Source organism: Mercenaria mercenaria, chromosome 16, assembly GCF_021730395.1.
Source record: "Mercenaria mercenaria strain notata chromosome 16, MADL_Memer_1, whole genome shotgun sequence".
NCBI lineage: Eukaryota > Metazoa > Mollusca > Bivalvia > Venerida > Veneridae > Mercenaria > Mercenaria mercenaria.
The window spans coordinates 46308917-46336614 of NC_069376.1; the positions used below are offsets into that span (position 1 = coordinate 46308917).

Here is a 27698-nt window from a genome sequence, read left to right on the forward strand (position 1 = left end):
GAATGTGAACACATTTATTTGCATTAACTGTAACAAAAAGCATTAGAACAAAAAAATGTAAACAGCAATTATGGCAACCAAACTAGCCTATCTATTGCAGTGCTAGTATTGTTTTATTAATACATGTACTTATTTTGTGGGAACTAATGGATTTAATTCCACAGAAAAATAAAACGGCAAATTGTAACTCAGCCTAAAATGGTGTTTAAGCAGCAACCTAGAAGAAACAACATGTTTCTCAGCAATAAAAACCCTGTACCAAAAGAGGCATTTGTCACAGGAACCAGATTTTTCTATACTGAAATTAAATTGAAGGACCTGCATATTCTGTACCATATATAAATCATGTTTCATAACAAACTCCTTTAAACAAGAGGGTCATGATGACCCTGGATCACTCACCTGAGTAATATGAGCTACATAGACAAGTGTAAGAGATAAGGTAAGTTTGTCAAATATAAGTAGCATTGAAACCTTTTCCCAGTTGTGTGAACATGTTTCAAATGTCAAACTGATGCTAAAATATTAAGAAAGTAGGTCAGTAAGTCACATTCATGGTCACTGAAAGTCAGTTTTATGATCGATGTGCAAAACTGTATTTGTCATCCAAATTTCAAGGCTATACCTTTTTCCTTTACAAGTCTTTCCAAACCATATGCCACCCAGGGCGGGGCCATTTTTATCCCCAGGGTAATAATTTGTACAAACTGAAAAGTCTACTATACGATTCTACATACCAAATATCAAAGCCCTAGGCCATGTGCTTTTGTAGAAGAAGAGTTCCAAAGTTTTCCCTATATCAGTCTATATAAACCATGTGACCCCCAAGGTAGGGCAATATCTAACTCTAGGAGGATAATTTGAAAAATCTTGGTAGAGGCCATCTAGATGATGCTACATACCAAATATCAAAGACCTAGGCTCTGCAGTTTTTGACAAGAAGATTTTCATATAAGTCTATATAAACCATGTGACTCCGGAGGGGGGGGGGGGGGCATAATTTTGGTGGAGACCCGCCAGAAGATGCTACATGCCAAACATCTAAGCCCCAGGACCAGTGGTTTTGGACAAGAAATTTTTTAAAGTTTTTTTCCTTTTGGTTGCCATGGCTACCGAGTTCTGTATGGAATTCAATTCGAAAAAAATATAAAGAAGACCATCTAAAGAATATCCCTGTAATCAAAATTGGCCTGGTGGTTTAGGAGGAAATGTTGTTTAAAGGAAAGTGTGGACAGATGGACGAACGACAGACTGACGGACGGTGAGCGATCGCAATAGCTCGCCCCGAGCACTTTGTGCTAAGGAGCTAAAAACGTTAACATAGTATATCTTTTACAACTGCCACATGAATAGTCAGATGGGCAAAAGATAAATAAACAAACAAAACAGAAACTAGAAAATGCTTTTGTAAAAAAGCGCATGTCTCCCCAAATGCAAAGTCCTATAGGCAAGAAGTCAATTGGGGTCAGGAGCAAAAGTCAAAGAGACACTGATGGTTGGCTGCAATAGGGATCATCTACTTGGCATGTCCAGTCATCCCGCTAAATTTCAACACTCTTGGCCTTGTGGTTCTCAAGTCACTGTTCAGGCTCCTGTGACCTTGACCTTTGATCAAGTGACCTCAAAATAAATAGGGGTCATCTACTCTGCATGTCCAATCATCCTATTAAGTTTCAACATTGTAGGTCAAGTGGTTCTCAAGTTATTTCCAAAAAAATGATTTTACATGAACAGGCCACTGTGACCTTGACCTTTAATTGACTGACTCCAAAATCAATAGGGGTCATCTACTCTGCATGTTCAATCATCCTATGAAGTTTCAACATTCTGGGTCAAGTGGTTCTCAAATTATTGATCGGAACTGGTTATCAATGTTCAGGCCCCTGTGACCTTGACCTTTAACGGAGTGACCCCAAAAACAATAGGGGTCATTTACTCTGTATGAACAATCATCCTATGAAGTTTCAAAATTCTGGGTCGAGAGGTTCTCAAGTTATTGATTGGAAATGGTTTTCCATGTTCAGGCCCCTGTGGCCTTGACCTTTAACAGAGTGACCCCAAAATCGTTATGGGTCATCTACTCTGCATGACCAATCATCCTACGAAGTTTCATCATTCTGGGTCAAGTGGTTCTCAAGTTACTGACTGGAAATGGTTTTCAATGTTCAGGCCCCTGTGGCCTTGACCTTTCACAGAGTGACCCCAAAATCGTTAGGGGTCATCTGCTCTGCATGACCAATCATCCTATTAAGTTTCAACATTCTTGGTCAAGTGGTTCTCAAGTTACTGACAGGAAATGGTTTTCAATGTGCAGGCCCCTGTGACCTTGACCTTTAATGGAGTGATCCCAAAATCGATAGGGGTCATCTACTTTGCATGTACAATCATCCTATGAAGTTTCAACATTCTGGGTGAAGTGGTTCTCCAGTTATTGATCGGAAATGGTTTTCCATGTTCAGGCCCCTGTGACCTTGACCTTTGACGGAGTGACCCCAAAATCAATAGGGGTTTATCTACTCTTCATGACCAATCATCCTGTGAAGTTTCAACATTCTGGGTCAAGTGGTTCTCTAGTTATTGATCGGAAATGGTTTTCAATGTTCAGGCCCCTGTGACCTTGACCTTTGATGGAGTGACCCCAAAATCAATAGGGGTTATCTACTCTTCATGATCAATCATCCTATGAAGTTTCAACATTCTGGGTCAAGTGGTTCTCTAGTTATTGATCGGAAATGGTTTTCAATGTTCAGGCCCCTGTGACCTTGACCTTTGACGGAGTGACCCCAAAATCAATAGGGGTCATCTACTCTTCATGATCAATCATCCTATGAAGTTTCAACATTCTGGGTCAAGTGGTTCTCTAGTTATTGATCGGAAATGGTTTTCAATGTTCAGGCCCCTGTGACCTTGACCTTTGACAGAGTGACCCCAAAAACAATAGGGGTCGTCTACTCCAGCAGTCCTACAACCCTATAAAGTTTGAAGGTTCTAGGTCAAATGGTTCTCCAGTTATTGCCCGGAAATGAAGTGTGACGTACGGACGGACGGACAGACGGACGGACGGACAGGGCAAAAACAATATGTCTCCTGGGGGAGACATAATTATGTGTATATTCTATACCTGGCGTTTTATCTATGGTCCAGGTTTAATGGAAAATCTCTTGTACTTATAAAAGTTATGCAGAGCCCACCGTTCTTGACTGACAGACAAGCAGACAGATGGACAATGAACAAAAAATAATAATAAGCATGTTTTCTACACTTTCTTCCACCTATGTACAAGGTGTTACGAAAAAAAATCAAGCATTTTTATGTTGTTGCAAGATAAGCTTTACCACCACATTTATCTGTTGCCAAAGCAAATAAAAGGACGTTTGTATTCTCCACATTGCTATTTTCAACGAAACAAGTTTCACAATAAAATATCATGTACTTTTAAATTCATCACCAGATCCTATTTTACCACTATTTTCCTTTTTTTGATTATCTGTTGCTATAGCAACACACTTCTCTGTTGTCACAACAAAATAAAAGAATCCTCAATTTTCTCCATATTGCCACTTTCCGTTGTACTAAGTTTCTTAGGTTCATAAAACAAGGGGACATGGGCTCGCTGTAGCACTCGCCTATCCCAATTCTTACTCGTTCACAAATAACCTTGTAACCAATTTTAACTTAGTTTCATTAAAACAAGCATTCTTACTATGCTTTAAGTAAATCAAGTTAAACGATAACCAAGTTTTCAATTATCGGACCTTGTTGGCTGAGTTTCATTCCTCCAAGATAAGTTAGAAAATACAGTATCTACAGTGTAAACAAGTTTTTCTATATCCGATTTTTAACTTATATACTTAAATTTCAGTCCTGACCTAGCTCTCGTTACGATCACCTTTCTCACATAGTTTTATTAAGATCGGACAGATAATGTTGCCACTAGAAAGAAACCTTTTATCTGACTATGTGACATCAGATATTTCAGTTTTTGCACGGCATATACTTCAGATAGACAATCATTTTGACAAAGTGCAAGAAGATCAAATAACAAATATAACCTCTGATGTGTGGATAAGGTTTATCTATGTTTTGACCTAATAACATAGTTTGTGGCCTCATGTAACCCAGTTTTATATCTGACCTAAGATTTCATAAAGGCAGATTCATGATGATCTAGCAGAAAAAATTTGGCATCTAAAGTGTTCACGAAGTTGTTTGACAATCCAGTTTAGGATCTGCCAAATTTTTAAATTGTCTGACAAAGACAAATGAAAGTCAAGCAGAAACTGTGGCCTCTAGAGTGATAACAAGATGTTTCTATGACTTAACCTAGTGATAATGTTTTTGATCACAAAAATTTAAAGATCAAAATTTAACTACATTTTACATAGACAATCAGTCTTGCAATGTTTTATGATCAGATATTGTGGCATCTAGTGCTGACAAAAGTTTTCTAGTATTTGACCTAAAGACCTAGTTTTTGATCCCTTATGACCCAGTTTTGAACTTGTCCCAGATTTTACCGAAGGAAATATTCTGACCAAGTTTCATTAAGATTGGACCAAAATTTATCAATTAGAGTGATGATGACGGATATCTTAATTTATTTATCTATTTGGGTTTTACGGCGCACCAACACAGTATAGGTTATATGGCGCCAAACAGGACTACAAATTTTGGTTCCACATCTCATTTAGACGGATATCTTAAAGTTGCTGCAAGTTCCTACTTTGTGTACCAGGTGGGAAGAAGGACTAACTGACAGAAAGGTGGACAGGTTGGGTGCAAATCACAGTCCCCTCAGGTGAATAACCTATGACGGATTAAAAAAAATATATTATTGCTAAATTACTAAGTGGTTCACTCAAAAAAAAAAAATCTTCTTTCTTTCTGTTCAACATTTGTCTCCACCTTATGAAAAGATAATGTTTAAATAAAATTACAAAAGGGTTTTATCTAACAATTATAGGTTATTTCAAGTGAAGTTGATTCACAAGTTGCTGTTTTCAACTTACTGTAAGTTCCCTAAAACCTTTCAGTGCAAAATTTTACAAATGCTTTTAATACTGTATTTAACTCTAACAAGCTTTGATATCAATTGTTTAAAAATAAATATGGATGAATACAATCCTCAAGGTCCGCTGGAAGCATAGAACACATAAAATAACAGCAAAATAACAGAAAACTCAGTGTGACACAGTCTGTCCATGACAGGTAATCAAATTTGCTACTCCCTTTATTCCTCTTAGTACTGACAAAATCAGAGGAGTTCACTGAATTGTTAATTTCAAAACAAACAAGAGCTGTCAGTTGACAGCGCGCTCGACTATTCTCACTGCTTGATAGTATAATATAAGCTATGAGTACAAACTTTAACATTACAATAAGCATATTCTAAGTTGAAAAGGGGCCATAATTCAGTCAAAATGCTTGATAGAGTTGTCTGCTCCTGTTTTACAAACTGGGGTCATGATGGTAAATAAGTATGCAAAATATGAAAGCAATATCTCAATGGACTTTGAAAATAGTTGGGGTGGTATGCAAACTTTAACATTACAATAAGCATATTCTAAGTCGAAGTGGTATGCAAACTTTAACATTACAATAAGCATATTCTAAGTTGAAAAGGGGCCATAATTCAGTCAAAAAGCTTGATCGAGTTGTCTGCTCCTGTTTTACAAACTGGGGTCATGATGGTAAACAAGTATGCAAAATATGAAAGCAATATCTCAATGGACTTTGAAAATATTTGGGGTGGTACGCAAACTTTAACATTTGTGTGACGCTAACGCTAACGCTCACGCCGACGCAGACACCGGGGCGAGTAGGATAGCTCCCCTATTCTTCTAATAGTCGAGCTAAAAATAAGACCTAAGTGTTTGGAGGTCAGAAGACAAATTAGGTATCGCTATCTATCAAAGTCTATCAAAGACTTATAAACATCAAAGAAAACTATACACTTTCTTTGACAATGGGACAACAGAGACTTTTTACATGATTGCAATTAGTATTTAGTAAAACTGTAAAGCAGTTAATGTTCAATAACCATAGTGTTGCGTCATCCATCCCAGTACCATGAAATTAATACTAATGACATTTCATGTCATACAAAATTATATGAAAAGCACAACATTAAGCATAAAAGAAATATTTACTCAAGCATGTTTTCAAGTTGTATACAATTTCTTTGAATTATGACATAGGTATGTTCCTGACAGTAGAACTGTCCGACATGACAATCATGCTGCCGTTAATGTCATACCAGTGTACAAATATAGTGTTCAAGAACAAAAAACAATTGTTTTTATGCATTAAAGTCAAAGTCAAGTTACCAGATTTATTTCATACTTAAGTGGCCCTGTTAAAAATTGTTTTGTTTGCTATATACGTCAGCGTAATACATTTTTATGCCATGGCAACCAGTGTTCTATATGGAATAAAATTCTTGGAACAGCATTGTTCGAGGACAATCCAAGGAAAAAAAACAGGCCAAGTTACATCATCATCCGCCTAATGGAGGTGTTGTTTGGGAAAAGTGTGAATGGATGGACGACTAATGACTAGTTATCATAATAGCTCAACCACAAGTGAGCTTAATGAAAAATTACAGGAGCAGACAAGGAGATGAACAGGGGGTATGAATGGGGTGTCGGTGGGGAATACCAGAAAATAAGTCACAACAATGTGACCTTTGAGCAGCTGACTCCAAAATCAAGAGAGATCTTTCTCGTGTGGTATTTAGTTAGTGTGTTTGAAAGCTGTAGCTGTTAAAGTTAATGACCTTAAAGTACGAAAACCATTTTCAATTTCGTGGACACTGTCTGTGACCTTGAACTTAGATCTACTGACCACCAATATCACACCGGTATACAAAAAGACAGAGACCATCCTCAAGTGGTGCTTAGTGATCATTTACAGTTTTAAAGCTGCTGCTATCATACTGACTGATTTCTAGTCTAAAATTAGTAAAATGTTGACAGACTATCATTGCCATTCTATATGTCCTGTTTTTTGTTTTGTTTTTTAAGGGCATGTAAAATTAAAAGAAGGTTCAATATATCTACATTTTTACATTGGCATTCGGCTTCTGCTCTTTATTAACTTAAATCTAGCACTAAAACCATTTTGCATTCATCCATTTTTGTTATCAAACATGGTATAAAAAGCCCCAAGGAGATAAAACTTCAAACTATGCTAAATTAAAATCTTTAACTGTAATACAAAAAACATCTACACCAACATGAACAATGCACACACAAAATTAAGTTTACAAATGGAATATATACATGTTCCGTAATGATGCACTTAATTGGTAGAAATTTGTATGCATGATAACGAGTCCTTCCGTGCTCCATATACTTAACCTTTACCCTGCTAAGTTTCTAAAATGGACTTGTCCTTCATTCAGTTTGTGCAATACCATTTATTAATCGAAGGGGTGTTCACTGAAAATTTAATAATGAATTGCGAACAGTGCAGACCATGACCAGTCTGCATGTCCGTGCAGGCTGATCTTGGTTTGCACTGGTCACAAAGGCAAAATTACTTGCCGCCAGCAGACTAAAGATTAAAAATTACTTTTAAAATGAGACACTAATACATATAAGGACCTTAAATGACAGTTACAAGAACAAAATCCCAACCTATTAATGTTTTATGTACTCAGTCCCAGAATGTAGTAAAAAATTAATCAGTTGTCAAAAGTTCTCATAAGATCTAAATTTGTTTTAGGTTAAAGTTAAATATGAATCTAGAATAGGAAGACAAAAATCTCGGAAAAATTTAAAATGACACTGTTATGTAAGGATTTATCTGCCAGTTTTTTGCCAAGAAATTTCCTGTAATGTTCTATTTGTCACCCTGATTTTTTACAACTGATCTAAATGAAAAAACTAAAAACACGATAGTTGAATACTGTAAAATCTGGTAAATAAGCGCATATTCGAATATAAGCGCATATCAAAAGTAAGCACATACTGCCTTACCGTTGTTCCGTATGGGATAATAAGCGCATGTCATGCCCTTATCTTAATTTTGTCTCGAAAGTAGGCGCATTTCCGAATACTGAATACAAACAACAGATGCAAAAAGACGTAATTAACGGTACTATACTGTGATGATTGTTTATCATGAATACAGGTGACAAGTGTTCTTACCTATTGAATAGCCGATGGGTGTTAAAAGATTTTAACGTCTCTTGTCTGGTAAAACGTTAATCGTTTAAGATTATCATGCTTTTTGAATAGGAAATGTTCTCAGTCAAAAAAAATAAAAGTTCGAATATCATGAAATTTGTTTGCGTTGTCATTACAGTTTGTCATCTTGTGTAAATCTGTGAAAACAATATGGATAAAATGCCTCTTAATAGTCGGTGAATATGGTAGTTGAACGCTACAATCTCAGTGCTGAACAGTGATTGAATGGTCCGAGAGATTGAACATTATTTGCAATATGATCATTATGCTTTCATTATGTATAAATACTATATGCCATAAAAGGAAGTAGTTCACTGCGCATATCCATGTCCATGTTTTACTTTCGTTTTCTCAACCGAGGTAAGCACTGTCAATTTTCCAAATATATCAAAAATAGGCATATAAGGCTTGTCTATAAGCGCATATCAAATATAAGCACATATCAAAAATAGGCGCATAAAACTGCCACTAAAATTATCATTTAGCGTATAAGCTTATTTACCAGATTTTACAGTATGTCATAATGTGATTAAAACAGTATATTACACTGCTGTCTGAAAGTATACTGTAATAAACACTAATATTGCTTAACAACAGTGAAACAAGTTGTTTAAAAAAAATTACATCACAACTGAGCATCAATTTATACATATATATATGGCAGTATATGGGATTTCATTTTAAATCAGAAAAGCCAGATCTTCATTCAAAACTGCTGCCACTTATTTCAACTCCTTTCTTATAAACAGACAAATTCATTTTCACTTTTCCGAAAAATGTGTACGAATATGTTTCTTGAGATATCCTTTCTGTGAATAATGTTTACCACATACGTCACATTCAAAAGGTCTTTCTTGAGTATGTTTCCTGAAATGTTGATTCAAAGCTGCCTTTGTTGTGTATGATTTTCCGCAGTCACCACAACCAAACTTTTTTATTGGTTGAGAGGGCGCTTCCTGTGACGTCACCGATGAGTCATCACTAGAGCTCTGTGTGGAATAAGTGGGCGTTCCAGCAGTTGTTTTTGAACGTGTCCCTGGTGTAGCATGGAGGCGTTTTGTAGATGGACTTACAGGGGGTGAAAATGATTTGAGATCAGATCTTGCTAACTGTGTAGCTATAGGAATTACTGGTTTCTCTTCTGATATTTCGCTTAATTTTGAAGACATCGGAGGACTTTTCAATGAAGTGAGTTGGTTACCTGGCTCAGGCAGAACTCCTCGAACGTCATCTATGTCTATTTCTAATTTAGGGGGCATTTTACTAGGAGAAATTTGACCTTCAACATTACTTTGACCTTGAACAGGTACCGAAGTCATCTCTAAAGGTTTAACATCTGCATGTTGAGATTTACGAGTATTTTCTTCGGATGTATGTCTACGTTTGTTAGCCGGTTCAGTTACCACCATACTTGGTGACGTCACAGTATCGTCAGATCTGCTTCTTTTTATTGGTGTTTTTTCATTTGTTTGGCGGACAGCAGTGGCATCAAAGTCGGGAATTGGCTTTGGAGCTAACTGTCTATATTCTGCTTGTTGTATTTGTGCACCAGTCATATTGTCTCTATTAGGTGCAGGTATACTTGCAACATTTGATATTACAGGAAGTGTGCCTGTCCCAGCCTTCAATGGTCTATTGTCTAATCCTGATGCTGTCTGTTGTTGAAGTCTCAATAAATCCATATAACTTTTTGGTACTGATTCAGCACTATGCCGCTGAACAGAATGTTGTTGTTGTTGTTGTGGGTTAGCTACTGGCGACTTCAACAAATATACCTGTTTCTGCATAGACTGCTGCTGATGCTGTGGAGTTATTACTGAAGTTGGTAATTTTCTTTTCAGTGCAACTGGCTCATCTTCAATTACTATTGTTGTTCCAGATGGAATATTTGGTTTTGCTATGGATGAAGAACGATTCTGTTGCAATGATACTTTCTGGGCTGGAGACTGGTTCGGGTTTATTCTTGTCTGAGGTGACTGTATATTTTGCTGATGTTTCGTAGGAGTCATATAGCCTTGTTTGAAATATGGACTTCCTTTAGGTGTGGTTGGTGTTTGGGGAGGAGAAAAATTGTGTGACTGAGGCGACATCTCGCGAACTGGTGATGGTAGAGACTTTACTGGACGCCCTCTGGTGGAAGAAGCACCACTTATGTTCTTTGGTGGAGTGAATAGCTGTTGTCTTAACTGAGATGACGCTTGCTGAGAAGGATACATCTGCTGAGTGGCAACTTGTTGATTTCCATATTGCTGCTGATCATGATACTCTTGATACGCATACTGTTCTTGAAGATATTGTTGGTTTCTATATTGTACTCTGTCTTGATACTCTTGGTACTCGTATTGTTGCTGTTGAAGCTGAGAAGGGTACTGACTATATGATTGCTTCGATGCAAAATTGCTTTGTGGCATCTGAGAAGCAGCCTGTGTGATGTACGTTCCATATCCTTGTCTCTGGGCAACCTGTGTTATTCTTTTTGCCGACCTCATTTCTTGCTGTTCACGGTATTGCTTTGATTTCATTTCAAAAGCTGTAGACCTTGGACTTGGCATAAAATCATCAGTTTCATCTATCTCCTCTTCATCATCGTCATCATCAGGAATTATTATCGGCACACCTGTAGAAATCAAATTATCTACTAAACTTCTACCCTGCTTACCAGGCGTAACCGATTGTACTTTTTGTTTGTTAACATTTGGTGTTTGGGTCTTAACTTGCTTAGGTGTATTTGCACCTGTAACCCTACTCCCAACCTGCTTCACAGGTGTATTCAGTGTACTTGATTTAGTAGTCTTGGTATGATTTGTGTCAATGACAACTGGTACATTTGCTTTCTTGTCAATATTTGTTTTGGGTTCACTTTCATTTGATATTTTAATCTCATTTTCGACTACTGTCTCTCTACTGCCCTCTGTTCTTGTTTGGTTACTTGTAACCGTGACTTGCTTATCGCAACTACTCTGCCGACTTATGTTCCGATCTACGTTCTCATTTGTTTGTGTTACAGAGTTTTGCCTACTGCGTTTATTCGAATCACCTTCACTAGAACTTTGCCTGACATCCCACATTAAAGATTTCTCACTACTGTGTTCACTTCCTCTATCTACTGTTTCTTGATCTGTTTGAATACTATCTTCAAAACATTCACTTTGTTTAAAGCTTTCACTTTCTCTTCCATAGGAAGTCTCTCCTATCCCCATAGCCTTGCTTCTTACATCATCATTTCGATCCACAGATACTTCTGTTTGTTCTACTTTATTAATATTTGCAGTATTACATTTAAGTATTTCTGTCTGTGAATCCCTATCAACAGATTTCTTTTTCTGACGATCTTGTTTCAGTTTATCAGCTATGAGATCATATAATACTTCACTACTTGCATTATTTGTATCATTAGCAATCTCATTCCAAATGGCAAGAACTTTGTATGATTTATCGTGCAGTTCTTCATCACCTGCATCAGCAGCATCTTCACTGGTTTGCACAGAGTCATTAGTGTCTTCGTTATTTGTGTTTGTACCATCTGGTTCATCTACAGAAACATTTTCCATGTTTCCATCACTCTCTGAACTTCTTGACTGTTCTTCGTTATGAATTTCACTTATTCCTTTTGGATGTATTTCTAATGTAGCTATTTTTTCTTTCCTTTCTTCACTTATTGCACGAGCAACACAATGCGTTATTTGGTCCATAGTTTGATGGCACACTTGCATAACTTCAATACTTTCAGCTCTGGTTTCTTTTTCGTCCTTTATGGTTTTAGTGCAACTGTTATTCTGTTTTGACATTTGTTCACCATCATCATCTAGTTTCACATTTATGGTGTCCAATTTGCTTTCTTCATCACTAAGATAATCTTTAATGCTGTCTTCCTTGCTACACTGATCATCCTCATCTTCTTCATTACTATCATCAATACTTCCTTCATTAATGTTTGTTTGTGATACTTTCTGAGATTGGCAAGACCTTTCACTGACATTATCATCATCTTCATCATCTGCACTATCACATGTTGTGTCTTTTGTGAATATTGCATGTTTCGATTGCAAGCTTTCTTGGCTCTGGTTTGTAATGTTGTGAGCATCACTTACAATATCAGGAGGACCATCTGAAACAAAAGTGAGAGATGGTCAAATGTCTGCATTTCAATATGGCTTTAAGACAAATTTTGATACACTATGACTGTGCTTGCAACAAAAGTAAAATTGGGTCCCATTAAATTTTGTCAAATTTCTAAGTATATGTCACTCAATGAGAAACTAGATGGGTGTCCGCATGACACAGGTGTCTTCACTCCCCGTCACTCCACATTGTTTAATGAATGGGTGAAATATACTTCAAGATATATGCAAGACAAACTTTAAAGCACTTTATGCGTATTTTTCACTAAGTCAAGGACCATAACTCTAGCTGGTCTAGCCAAGTGAGAAGTGATAGCCCAAAGAAAACACCAGGTGTATAACTTCACAAACTATAAAACACCTCTAATGTTTTATGACTCTAGGTCAAGGACATTGTGAGATACACAAGACAAAATCCCCTATGCCCTAAATGTCAAGGGCCATAACTCTGGTCCTGAACAGTGAAATCCAAAACAAACTCAGGTTCACAAGCTGAAAAATATTCCTACATAGTTTCATTGTTTTTTTATGATACAGCAACAAAAACTTTTAAGCACTTTATATGTATTTTTCACTAAGTCAAGAACAATAACTCTGGTCTGGTTGTGTGAAATCCCATTCAAAACACCAGGTGCAAAACTTCACATGCTATATAATAATCCCCAAATTATTTTTGAACATACAACTTTGGGGGCACAGTTATGGTGATACTTAATTGGCTCCATCTTATGAATATATATGTGAACAAGAGCTCGTATAACTTGATGCATTCAGTAATTGCACAAGCAACAGAAATTATCTGGCCACTGTGCACTGGACATTTGACATACTGACCTCAAATCAATAATTATGGGTCAATTACCAGTCATAAGTCACCTCCTTATCAAATATGATCTAAGACCAAATCATTCTCTAGGTTTTTTGGCAAAAAAAGTTCTACTATTCTGCTGACCTCAAAATCAAAAGGGGCCATCTGCTGGTTATGATCAACTTCCCTATTAAGTTTCGTGATTCTATGTCTTAGCATTCTCAAGTTACTGTCTGGAAACAGTTGAACTGTTCTGGGTCACTGTGACCTTGACCTTTGATCTACTGACCTCAAAATCATAAGGGTTATCTGCTGGGCATGATCCCCCTTTTTAAGGTTATCTAGCCAATGTAGAATTACGCCAAATGTTTAATTCTGGTATTATTTGACCAAAAAATTCAAATTTTGGGTCCTGTGACCAGACCTTCCCAATCAATTTTTAATCTAGAGCTTCGTATCATGAAACCGATAAATTATGTCCCGGGTCCATGGACTTCTTGATGACTCAAACAACAGTTAAAACGTCATGGGCCCAAATTCCTAACTTAACCTCATGACCTAACCCCCATGGAGTCCCATCCGAACCTTAAACTTTTCTAAATTGACCTTGACCAACATGACGTTAAAATCCAAATTTTTGTTTTTACCCCCTTACCACTTTATTTCCTAAACAAAAGGGGTTTATTGTTTTCAAAACCTCCTTTACTCAACCGCATCAACCTCTGAAAACAAATTTAAAACCCTTCTTGGCCAAGAAAAAAATTTACACAACCTAAAACTCAGGGCATAAAAGTGAAATTTAAAAAACAGTAAAAGGAAGAAAACCTTTGGACGCAAATAAAACAAACAAAGGAAAATAATAGAGATTTGGGGTGAAGCAGAGATAATGGGAAACAACAAACAAAATAAAAAACTTTGGTGAAATTAAAACTTCCCCAAAGGATGTAAGGAAGGGAATTTTTTTTTTAAAAAAGAGGCTGTAACAACCTCAAAAATTTTGGGTTTTTCCAGAATTGCCTATTTTAGAAAAAGTGTAACAATAATTGCAATTCCTGATTTAATTCCCACCATGACCCCGTTTAAGGGTTTTCATAAATTTCTCAAAAAAAAAGTGTTTTAGCGCATTACCTTGGTTTTTTGACAATTTTCAAGGGGAAATTTGCCCAATTTTATAAATCCCTTTAAAAAAAGTTTGAGCAAAAAAATTTTTCCCATTATTTGACCCTAATTTACCTAATTCGAGGTCCCGGGACCGGTTTCTACAAGAATATATGGAAATTTTTAAAAGATTAATTAAAAAACCCTGAAGGCTAAAGGTTTTCTATAATAAAATTCCTATTAGTTTACCGCAAAACCCATATTTTAAACTTTAAACACAACCCCAAATTCAAAACAATTCCCGAAAATTCCATTAAAAATTTTTGGGGAGATTAAAAATTTTTAATAAAACCCCTTAATTGTTTTTGCCCTTGAATGCAAAAACCCGAAAAATGCCAAATTTAACCGTCATGAAGGGATGGCTTAACATCACAAAAATTTTTTATATCCAACCTTTTTACATTTTTTGGTATTTTCCCCCTTTAAATGGCAAATTCTCAAGGTAAAATTTGAATTTTAATAGAAATAGTATTCCCCAATAGTAAATTTTTCCTATTAGTATTATAAATAACGTGAAACTTAATACGTGGGGCATTTCAGATTCTTTGGGGAAAACCCCCAAATTAAAAAGAACATAAAAATATGCCTTCTATTAAAAAGTTTTCCTATTTTATACCACAATTGTTTTTGAAAAACCCCAAACTTTCCAGAAATTATAAGTGAAACATTTGGCCAAGTTGGTTTTAGGTTTAGTGTAAATGCCTTCCAATCAAGTTTTATCATTTTTGACCAAAAAGAAAACCCTTAACACCTTACCTTTAATTTCAAATTTTGTAGTTTTTCCAAAGGGAAAATTTCCCCCAATTTCTAAAACACCCGAATAAGTTTCACTAATGCCACGGAAAATTCGGACAGCACCATTTTCTTCAAGGTTCGCAGAAACACCTGAAACTTCCTGTCTACTTTCATCAAATGATTCAAGACCTCCACTAGAGACAGCACTGCATTTGTCTGTTACTCTATTGTAATCGATGTTATCATCAATGTTACACTCACTATTCTTCTCTAAAACATCATTAGGTGCTTGTGTGTGACTAACGTCATCAGTAACTTCTTTAGATTTTTGTTTTACATTACATCTTTCATTATAACTTCTACTATGAGACACAGACTCTTCTTCCTTATTACTACGCTTACTACAAGAAATTCTTACATTTCCAGTGGTTATGTTTCCACTAAAATTTGATATTTCTGAATTTAAGTCACTGGCACTATTATTTGAATTTTCTGCTTCAGTATTACTTTCATGTGCTGCATCAGTTTTGCAGTCTTTTGTTTTCTTGAGAATAAGGTCTGAAATTTCTTCACTCAGTGTACCAGGATCGTCTGGCTGTGTATGTTTGTTTTGATACGGGGTATAGCGAGGTTTTGTCCCATATCGAGAATATTTCTTCCTTTTCTTTGAATTCCTGGATGTTTTTGGTTTCTTATTTTCACATGGTTGGCTGTCAGATGATGTTGTTTGATTGACTTGCAATCCACTAATGCTTGAACAACTCTCATGCCCTGAAAATTACAAAAAAAATACTTAAAACAAGAGAAGTGGAATTTCAAGTGATCTAGACCCCACTGGCAAAATCTGTAACCCCGCAATTCTGTGGTATAGATACAGCAAAGCAATACAACTGTGTTTTAGATTTCCTGACCAACACGTTTTTACTGCCACCAGACCCTTAACTATTTATGATGTCATTTTCCAGTTAGTTTGTTTGTTGTTTTTCAGTGAGGATATAAAAAGCTGCATTACGGGAAAACAAGTTTGTTAGTGTGAATACAATTCAAAATCAGGGTTTCTATTAGCCTGCTGAATAAAACTTTTAAGCGGAAATTAGTGTTCCTTGGAACATTAACTGCTTAAATTTACAATTTTCTCATGTTTTATCACTTTTAATTATTCATTCATTTTCTATAAATCTATATCTTACTTAATGTATCTATCAGTAAAGCTCTGTAATTTTATTTATTCAAAACTGAATTTTACTTTTGCATCCATTATTCTAACTTTAATTAATGTGTTGACAGTGTTTCCCTAACTTGAGATACTAAGCCAACAGTGTTTCCCTAACTTGAGATACTGAGCCAACAGTGTTTCCCTAACTTGAGATACTGAGCCGACAGTGTTTCTCTATCTTGAGATACTGAGCTGACGGTGTTTCTCTATCTTGAGATACTAAGCCGACAGTGTTTCTCTATCTTGAGATACTGAGCTGACGGTGTTTCTTTATCTTGAGATACTAAGCCAACAGTGTTCTCTATCTAGTATACTAAGTCGACAGTGTTCCTCTATCTTGAGATACTGAGCCAATAGTGTTTCTCTATCTTGAGATACTGAGCCAACAGTGTTTCTCTATCTTGAGATATTAAGCCGACAGTGTTTCTCTATCTTGAGATACTAAGCCGAGAGTGTTTCTCTATCTTGAGATATTAAGCCGACAGTGTTTCTCTATCTTGAGATATTAAGCCGAGAGTGTTTCTCTATCTTGAGATATTAAGCCGAGAGTGTTTCTCTATCTTGAGATATTAAGCCGAGAGTGTTTCTCTATCTTGAGATATTAAGCCGACAGTGTTTCTCTATCTTGAGATACTAAGCTGACAGTGTTTCTCTATCTAGGATACTAAGCTGACAGTGTTTCTCTATCTTGAGATACTAAGCCGACAGTGTTTCTCTATCTTGAGATACTAAGCTGACAGTGTTTCTCTATCTTGAGATACTAAGCAGACAGTGTTTCTCTATCTTGAGATATTAAGCCAACAGTGTTTCTCTATCTTGAGATATTAAGCCAACAGTGTTTCTCTATCTAGGATACTAAGCTGACAGTGTTTCTCTATCTAGGATACTAAGCCAACAGTGTTTCTCTATCTTGAGATATTAAGCCAACAGTGTTTCTCTATCTTGAGATATTAAGCCAACAGTGTTTCTCTATCTAGGATACTAAGCCAACAGTGTTTCTCTATCTTGAGATACTAAGCCAACAGTGTTTCTCTATCTTGAGATATTAAGCCAACAGTGTTTCTCTATCTAGGATACTAAGCTGACAGTGTTTCTCTATCTAGGATACTAAGCCAACAGTGTTTCTCTATCTTGAGATACTAAGCCAACAATGTTTCTCTATCTTGAGATATTAAGCCAACAGTGTTTCTCTATCTTGAGATATTAAGCCAACAGTGTTTCTCTATCTAGGATACTAAGCAGACAGTGTTTCTCTATCTAGGATACTAAGCCAACAATGTTTCTCTATCTAGGATACTAAGCCAACAGTGTTTCTCTATCTTGAGATACTAAGCCAACAATGTTTCTCTATCTTGAGATACTAAGCCAATAGTGTTTCTCTATCTTGAGATATTAAGCCAACAGTGTTTCTCTATCTTGAGATATTAAGCCAACAGTGTTTCTCTATCTAGGATACTAAGCAGACAGTGTTTCTCTATCTAGGATACTAAGCTGACAGTGTTTCTCTATCTAGGATACTAAGCCAACAGTGTTTCTCTATCTTGAGATATTAAGCCAACAGTGTTTCTCTATCTAGGATACTAAGCAGACAGTGTTTCTCTATCTAGGATACTAAGCTGACAGTGTTTCTCTATCTAGGATACTAAGCCAACAGTGTTTCTCTATCTTGAGATATTAAGCCAACAGTGTTTCTCTATCTTGAGATACTAAGTCGACAGTGTTTCTCTATCTAGGATACTAAGCCGACAGTGTTTCTCTATCTAGGATACTAAGCCAACAGTGTTTCTTTATCTTGAGATACTAAGCCGACAGTGTCTCTCTATCCTGATATACTAAGCCAACAGTGTTTCTCTATCTTGAGATACTGAACCGGCAGTGTTTCTCTATCTTGAATTCTTTAGCAAACACAACTTGAGTTACTAGACAAACGCAGCTTGAGTTACTGAGCAGACACAACCTGAGACACTGAGAAGACACAGCTCTAGTTATTAAGCAAACACAGCTCTATTTATTGAGCAGACACAGCTTAAGTTACTAAACAGACACAGCTTGAGTTACTGAACAGACACAAATAGAGTTACTGAACAGACACAACTTGAGACACTGAACAGACACAACTTAAGACACTGAACAGACACAGCTTGAGATACTAAACAGACACAACTTGAGACACTGAACAGACACAACTTAAGACACTGTACAGACACAGCTTGAGTTACTGCACAGACACAACTTAAGACAGTGAACATACACAACTTGTGTTACTGTGCAGACACAGCTTGAGTTACTAAACAGACACAACTTAAGACACTGAACAGACACAGCTTGTGTTACAGAGCAGACACAGCTTGATTTACTAAACAGACACAACTTAAGACACTGAACAGACACAGCTTGATTTACAGAACAGACACAACTTAAGACACTGAACAGACACAACTTGTGTTACTGAGCAGACACAGCTTGAGTTACTAAACAGACACAACTTAAGACACTGAACAGACACAGCTTGAGTTACTGAACAGACACAGCTTGAGTTACTAAACAGACACAACTTGAGACACTGAACAGACACAACTTGAGACACTAAACAGACACAATTTGTGTTACTGAGCAGACACAGCTTGAGTTACTGAACAGACATAGCTAGAGTTACTGAACAGACACAGCTTGAGTTACTGAACAGACACTACTTAAGACACTGGAAAGACATAGCTTGAGTTACTGAACAGACACAACTTAAGACACTGAGCAGACACAACTTGAGATGCTTAACAGACACAACATAAGACACTGAACAGACATAACTCGGATTACTGAACAGACACAGCTTGAGTTACTGAACAGACATAGCTTGAGTTACTGAAGAGACACAACCCGAGACACTGAAGAGACACAACTTAAAAGACACTGAACAGACACAACTTAAGACACTGAACAGACATAGCTAAAGTTACTGAACTAACATAGCTTGAGTTACTGAACTGACACAGCTGAGTTATTGAACAGACACAACTTGGATTATTGAGCAAACACAGCTTGTGTTAATGTACAGCTACAGCCTGAGTTACTGTGCAGTTACAGCTTGAGTTACTGTGCAGTTACAGCTTGAGTTACTGAACAAATACAGCTTAAATTAACGAGCAAACATATTTTTTTGCTATTTAGCAGATAAAGCTTGCCATATTAAGAAGACAGTGAGCACACCTCTAGTTATTTAGCAAACACAGCTTGAGAAACTGAGCAAACACAGCTTGAGTTATTGAGCGGAAACAACTTGTGTTATAAGCAGACACAGCTTGTGCTTTTGAGTAGACACAGCTTAAGTTACTGAGCAGACATAGCTTGTGTTACTGAACAAATACATGTTGAGTTACTGAGCAGACAAAGCTTGAGTTTTTGACAGTTCATATACCATAACATTTATAACTTACCATGGAGACAAAATCCAAGGAACTGTTGTTTGACATCAGCATATGTGGTCAAAAACATTTTCCCATAATTTGAACCAAGCTGACAGAGAGTTTTGTCAGTGACATTTGCTGTAAGAACCACTGACTCTTCATCTGTTTCTGCTGCTAGCTGATCTACCTGTAAAATATTTACTGTCATGTCATATAAAGTTTGAGAATAAATGTCTTACGGCCCTTTCAATCAATTCTGTTTTCTTTAATATAACCAATAATGTTTTTCTGTCATAATAAAATAAATAATAATAATATAAAGGATATTGTATAGTCAGCGTTAGATTGAAAATGTGCAAGATCTTAATGAGGTAAACATTCTGACCAAGTTTCATTGAGACTGGACCAAAATATTGACCTCCAGAATACAAAGGATACTAAGCCAACAGTGTTGGAATTCAGCAATGGATCATTCATTTATACTTAAAAAGGTTCTTGTCATTTAAACAAGAGCTGTCCGTAAGACAGCCAAGCTCGACTATTCGAAATATTGTCACAGAAGCAGGAAATTATTACCCAAAACGTTAAATATCAAAAGAGTTTTAAGTTCGAAAGGGGACATAATTTGACCAAAATACATATCAGAGTTATGGGACTTGATGTTATCAACTAGTTTTATAACCCCGAAGAAACATGTTAAGTTTCAATTCAATATCTGCATTAGTTTTGGGAATAGTAACTTGCATGTTAAACTTTAACCAGAATTCTCTAAGTCCAACAGGGGGCATAATTTGCTCAAAATACATGTTAAGAGTTATGGAACTTGACCCAGTGAGGTTGGTAATTGACCTAGAAAAAGAATAAATAAGTTTCAAAGCTATATGCCTTTTGGTAATAGCTGTATGTACTTGCATGCAAAACTTTAACCAGGATTTTCTAAGTCCAAAAGGGGGCATAATTTGCCCAAAATACATGTCAGAGTTATGGGACTTGATGTTATCAACTAGTTTTATAACCCCGAAGAAACATGTTAAGTTTCAATTCAATATCTGCATTAGTTTTGGGGATAGTAACTTGCATGTTAAACTTTAACCAGAATTTTCTAAGTCCAAAAGGGGGCATAATTTGCTCAAAATACGTGTCAGAGTTATGGGACTTGACCCAGTGAGGTAGGTAATTGACCTAGAAAAAGAAAAAATAAGTTTCAAATCTATATGCCTTTTGGTAATAGCTGTATGTACTTGCACGCAAAACTTTAACCAGAATTTTCTAAGTCCAAAAGGGGGCATAACTTGGCCAAAATACAAATCAGAGTTATGGGGCTTGACCCAGTGAGGTAGGTAATTGATCTAGAAAAAGAAAAAATAAGTTTCAAATCTATATGCCTTTTAGTAATAGCTGTATGTACTTGCACGCAAAACTTTAACCAGAATTTTCTAAGTCCAAAAGGGGGCATAATTTGGCCAAAATGAAGGTCAGAGTTATGGGACTTGGTGCTATCAACTAGTTTTATAACCCCGAAGACACATGTGAAGTTTCAATTCAATATCTGCATTAGTTTTGGAGATAGTAACTTGCATGTAAAACTTTAACCAAAATTTTCTAAGTCCAAAAGGGGGCATAATTTGCTCAAAATACATGTCAGAGTTATGGGACTTGACCCAGAGAGGTTGGTAATTGACCTAGAAAAAGAATAAATAAGTTTCAAAGCTATATGCCTTTAAATGATAGCTGTATGTACTTGCATGCAAAAACTTAACCAAGGTCATACGCCGACGCCGACGCCAGGGTGAGTAGAATAGCTAGACTATTCTTTGAATAGTCGAGCTAAAAATATCAAGTGCCATAGCATGCTGACATTTGCATTTGTTTGTTTTTGGCTTAATGCCTTTTTCAACAGTATTTCAGTTATATAACAGCGGGCAGTTAACCTAACCAGTGTATCTGTGTTCCTGGCTTCTGTACCGGTACAAACCTATTCTCCACAAGTAACTGCTAACTTCCGCACATGAATCAGAGGTGGAGGACGAATGATTTCAGACACAGTGTCTTTTATCAAATCGTCATGGAGAACATATGGCCCATCCAAGGATCAAACTCGAGAACCTGCGATCCGTATGGTGCTCTCATATTCAGCTAAAAGGCAGGTGAATAAGCCTGATAATATATTTGATTTTAGGGTAAATATTTGTAACTGTCAATGAATGAAACAAATGATTCACTTAACAAAATTTAATAAGAACCCTCACTTTAGGACTTGAAAACCTGTGCTAAATCTTACCAGTTGCTGTATCTGCGATCTAAGAACAGCTTTGAGAATCACTTTATATCCAGGAAAATCCTTAATATCTTCCAGGTACGCCATTCTGTCTATCTTGGCTACCTGTAATGAAAGTTAGAACAAGTAGTTATTAGATTGCCACTTTTAGAAATAATAATACTGGCATATTTTTACATTTGATTTTGACTTTTATCAACAGACGAAATTATGAGTCAGAACATGACAAGAGTGCCAAATTGTCAAAAAAATTCTTCATGAGTTAGCAATCTGTTTTTCTAAATGAGGCACACCGTGAGAAAACCAACATCGTGCATCTGCAACCAGCATGGATCCAGACCAGCCTGTGCATCCGCGCAGTCTGGTCAGGATCCATGCTGTTCGCTTTCAAAGCCTAGTGCAATTAGAGAAACCGTTAGCGAACAGCATGGATCCTGACCAAACTGCGCGAATGCACAGGCTGGTCTGGATCCATGCTGGTCGCAAATGCACTATGTTGGTTTTCTTATGGCGTGGCTCAAATGTCCAGCTGTTACAGTTAATCAATTCAGGGCCTCCTCTGCCATTCACCAATGTAGCCAAATGTTACAAATTCAAAGAACTGGCTACTGATTTTTGAAAGTGGCGACAAGAATTTTATTAAAATGTGGACAAATTTCAGCAGTTCAGCTTCAATTTGGCAGTTTCTCTCAAAAAGTGGCTACAACTTTCTGAGGCCCAGTTGAGGCCCTGCAATTTATCTTCAGTATGTGAAGACATATCAACTAGTGTGATATGAAGTAACAGTATATTAACCTTTAGCCTGCTAAATTTATAATATGGACTGGTCCATTATTCAATTTGGGCAGGCAGTACCATTTATTGCAAACAGTGTAGACCATGATCAGCCTGCATGGATGTGCAGGCTGATATTAATCTGCACTGCTAAACTAGTTAGCCATGCACTGTAAGTAAGAATTATGACTTCACAAGCATATACTAAATACTCTAAACAATGTTCTTTTAAACCATATGCGAAGTGAGTAGTTTAAATCCCTTACATCCCTTTAAATCCCTTACATGTTCTGGCACAGTTATAGTATTTTATTTCAATCATTAGTATTCTCTGCTACTGTGAGATGATAACTCAAGATGATGATGAACTTCCTCCACATCTTAATAAAAAATTTTTTGTCCATGTAGACAATTATCACATCACGCCTACCAGGACTGTAAATGACCCAATCTCACATTTACAAGGCAGTCTGAAAGACAGCTATATCCCCCGCCGCTGTTATGGATAGTGGCTCAAACCTTTGACCTTGAGTTGTGACCTTGACATTAAGCCAACTTGGCTGACTTATGGGTTCTGAACATCGTCTTGATGAGGTGATCATTTGACCCAAGTTTCATGATAATCCTTCAAGGGGTTTAGGAGATACAGAGCAGACACAAAATGGAAGGCTCAAACTTTTGACTTTCGAGTTGTGACCTTGACCTTGAGTCGACATTGCCGACTCATGGGTTCTGCACATTGTCTTGATAAGGTGATCATTTGATCCAAGTTTCATGAAAATCCTTCAAGGGGTTTAGGAGATACTGAGCGGACACAAAATGTTATGGAAGGATGGAAGACGGAAGGATGGACGACGGAAGGACAGACGGAGACCATTCCTATACCCCCCCACCACTTGTGGCGGGGAATTAATAACTGCTATACTATTCAAGTCCTTTCCCCTACCCCTACAAGAACAATCTTTCTGTAATAATATGCTTCCAAGCCATACTAAGTCCAGTCCTAGCAGTTGTCTTTTTGCTTAGCAGCGGGCTACCCTACCTCTAAATCAGACTCTCTAAATCTCTTGTTTTTAAACAATGTCATTTTTTAACACTGCATCTCATGATATCTCATTTTAAACAACTGTTACAAGACATACATATGTATGGTGAGCCATGCTAAATGCAAAATTCTAAATGACAAAAAGTTAGCGCAAAATGCTTTTTGCTAAATGCTTAAATATATTATCAAATATTAACTGTCAAATGTTAAATGTGAAACGATAACGAAATGCTAACCAATAAATACCAAATACTTTGTCCCCATTAAAACGTTTTCTAAACATTTCAGAGTAAACAGTTTCAATCCCATGTTCCTATGACTGGTAGTACATAATATTGCTTTGAATCAGACTGACAGAACATCACATGTTTACAAATAACTCAAAGGAGCATTTAATGGTTTAAAGATACAGATCATTAACTCATAGGTGAACAAATTTGACAATTAGCATTTATCATTTAGCAATTTGACATTTAGCATTTAATATCTGGAATATAGCATTAATTTTGGTAGGTAGCATTTAGCATTAAGTATTTTGCATCTAGCATTAGGTAATTGGCATTTGGCATGGAATGTCTTTCATTTAGCATTAAATTTTGGCAATCAGCATGATGCAACTGCCTTCCTACATATGCCACAAAATATAATTGGTTTTGATTATTCCATAATAATAAGCATAAATATGAAAGATCCATAATATGGAAAGGTGGTCTCCCTACTAATAGTCAAATGCTATAATATTATACAATATACTTAATACTAAATGCCAATACTTAATGCTAAAATTTATACTACATATTTAAATCACACATGCCATAAACTTAATGCTAAATGCCAGCTTCTAAATGACAAATAGCAAATGGTGAATGCTTACTGCCAACTGATAAAACTTAATTGCTAAATGCCAATTACTTAATGCTAAATGCTACATACCAAATGCTATATGCAATATACTTAATGCTAAATGCCAGTTGCTAGATGTCAAATAGCTAATGCTTATTGCCAAATGATAAATGTTGATTGTCAAATTCTTTAACTCTATGTGTTAATGATCTGCATCTCTTAAACATGTTAAACTTATAAATGTAATTTTTAATTGTGTGAAAACATATATCTATCAGTCTAATGTGAAGCAATAACATCAAATTATTCTCCTGGCCAAAGAAACATGGGACCAAAACTTTTTAAGATGTATAGACAAGGTTTTTTAAATAGAGACAAAGTTATGTAACAAAGGCCAATAACTATTTAAAGAAGTATTAATACACTGCTATATTCATCTCTTTATCCAAATAAGTGCTTAGCAATAAGCATTTGCCATTTATTTTTACATTCTTCCCAATTAACAATTATCATTTGACAATAATTATTACCATTTGACAGTCAATATTCGACAGTAAGCATTTAGCAAATAGCATTTTGCACTAATCATTTGGCATTTCGTTAGCATTTTAGCAATTAGAATGGTGCAATGGCCTTCCATAAATTGTCAAAATGATAAATGCTAATTATTAAAAATGAAATGTGAAACAGTAAATGCAAAATGCTTAATGCTAGGCCTTTATTCAAATAAAGAGCTAAATATTCTGGTATTAGTGGATAAGTGCATCCCTTAAACATAGACCTGCATCACATAACTTCAGAGAAAACATGCTTCAATTACATGTTTTATGTCTGGTACAGCAAGTTATTACTTCAAACCAGATTGGTAGATTTTTTTTCTTTTTTCAAAGAATTAAAAGTTTCATTCATTAACCCGAGATATACAGATACGTATCATATGTCATACAGTGTTTCTTTTAAAGACTTTGACAATTTATATGCATTCATCATATTGCAATAAGCTGGTGTTTCACGCTAATTTGCAAATGTTATATAGTTAAATGCAAAATGCTATGTTCATGCATTTGCAAAATGCTTCATTTGACATTTAACACGAAAATTCGGCATTTAGCATTAGGTATTTGTGTATGGTGATTTGTGCATTTGGTAAGTAGCATCTAGCATCAAGTATTTGGCATTGAATATTTTCAATTTAACACCTTGCAATTCGCATGGAGCACTGTTCTTCAATTGGTGATATATAATTTGACAATTTAATACCTACCATTTAATATTTGTATTTTTAGCTACATTATTATAAAAAAGCATTGTTCAGTGACCCTCTTTGCAAGGCATAGACCCTCTACAATGGGGAAGTTAAGCTGCAGTATAAATCTGCATGGCCAGTCTTACGTTATCCAACTAATTTGACACAATCCTAGTAAATATTGAGTTATTGTTCTTAAGGGCAATATATAAAACAATCTGACCGTTGCATTATTTTGACTAAATCTTACGTTGATTGCAATATTTGGTACAAGTCATTAATTCATAAAATTGAAGAATTTTACGATTAGCATTAAAATAGCTATTGCTGTTTTACATTTAGCATTTGGCATTTAGCTTGATGGAATATGGAACTTGATCATTTGTTTTAATTTCAAACTCTTGGCAGATAATAAGGCTATCTGGCAATCATAGCCTTACTTGTTTGGCTTATCAGGTTGGCTTATTTTATGACCTGATATTTTATATAGCTGCAATATCTCGAAAGTTATCATCCTGTCCATAAATCGTCCAATTATTTGGAATACCTGGCAAAGGAAATTTAGGGAAGAGAAGGTCTAAGTAATCGACTAGCTCAGTCTGACAGTAAGGCACATGCTCTGTTGGGTCTTTCCTCTTGGGTTCAAGCCCAGCTCTGACTGCAGATTTTTCTTACAGGTCTGTGACAAATGGAAATTGCTGCTTGACATGTCAGTATCTACATGATTCTTCCAACAATCATTAACGATTATAAATGACTACATATTCTAGTATACTATTAATTACATTAAAAAAATACCAAATTAGCATGAGCAATTAGCATGACATACTGGCTTTCAAAAGTATTTCAGTATCATATTTACTTTTTTTTTGTATGACAACACTCACCCTTTCCAGGACCTCTTTTAAAATCCAGACCGTTCCAAACCGCAGTCACGCGCAACCTACAAAAACAGCAAGTTTTTCTACCATCTTACTGAAGTTATCAAGTTAATAAATTATGTGACCACACTTCTTATAGTCGTGTTAAATGCTGTTATCAATTATATTCATCTAAAACAAGTCTGTGTTGATCTAATTTCAGCCTTTACACATAAACAAAGGGAAACAACTCTTACAACTTTTGCATGTTTATGCTGTGTAATATGAAAATCGAAAGGACTGTTGTTTCACGCTTGGTTCCGAACTTACCAGATGTTTTCTTCGGGCGGCACCAGCGGTGTGCACGGCGGGCGCGCGCACCCACCCCTAAAATCCGACGAATTTTCCTTTTTTCAGACATCAGTCTTTAAATGTTATCGACAGTTTTATTTTGTGTTGCGACCGTGTGTCTATTTGGGCTTGAGGGAATAGAGCTATCATAAATTTATAAAATACAGAATTTTGAAAAATCGACACTGTAAAAGTTGTTTAAAAATTTCAACACAGTAGGCCTACACAAAACAATGTTAACTTTAAGACTTCAACATATTGGCTTCTAAGTTTAAGTTTGTTTGTTTTTTGTTTTTTTTTTTTTTTTTTTTTTTTTTGCACTTTTAAAAACGTCCACAAGAAAAAATAAAACGATTAACAAATGATGTTGTCAGTATATCTAGATCTAACACTAAGTTGCTATAATGGAAAGATGTCTGCACATTGTGGCAACCCGCAGTCCGCAACCCGCAACCCGCAAAATATACATTAAATTGAGGGTTGCGGGTTGCTATAATGAAAAACAATCTTGAGCACCGCAATGCGGAACAATATATATGCCCGAATGTATGGTCTTTGACCCCTAAGTGTGACCTAAGCGACCCATTCTAAACATGCGCTCTGCACGTCGTCTCGATGTGGTGAACATTTGTGCCAAGTTTCTTTAAAATCCTTCAAGCAGTTACAGCCA

The 27698-nt window shown here is 36.1% G+C and overlaps 1 protein-coding gene across 1 annotated transcript; it reads right to left on the minus strand.

The window, feature by feature from the left end:
- Positions 1–26935, minus strand: LOC123540222 (kinesin-related protein 4-like). Its single transcript, XM_045325057.2, has 5 exons — positions 26705–26935; positions 21913–22014; positions 19662–19818; positions 15033–15782; positions 1–12297 (listed from the first exon to the last, which is right to left on the minus strand). The coding sequence occupies exons 2-5, from the start codon at positions 21994–21996 to the stop codon at positions 8951–8953; spliced, it is 4338 nt and encodes a 1445-aa protein (XP_045180992.2). The 5' UTR covers positions 21997–22014; positions 26705–26935; the 3' UTR covers positions 1–8950.
- Positions 26936–27698: the final 763 nt, after the last annotated feature.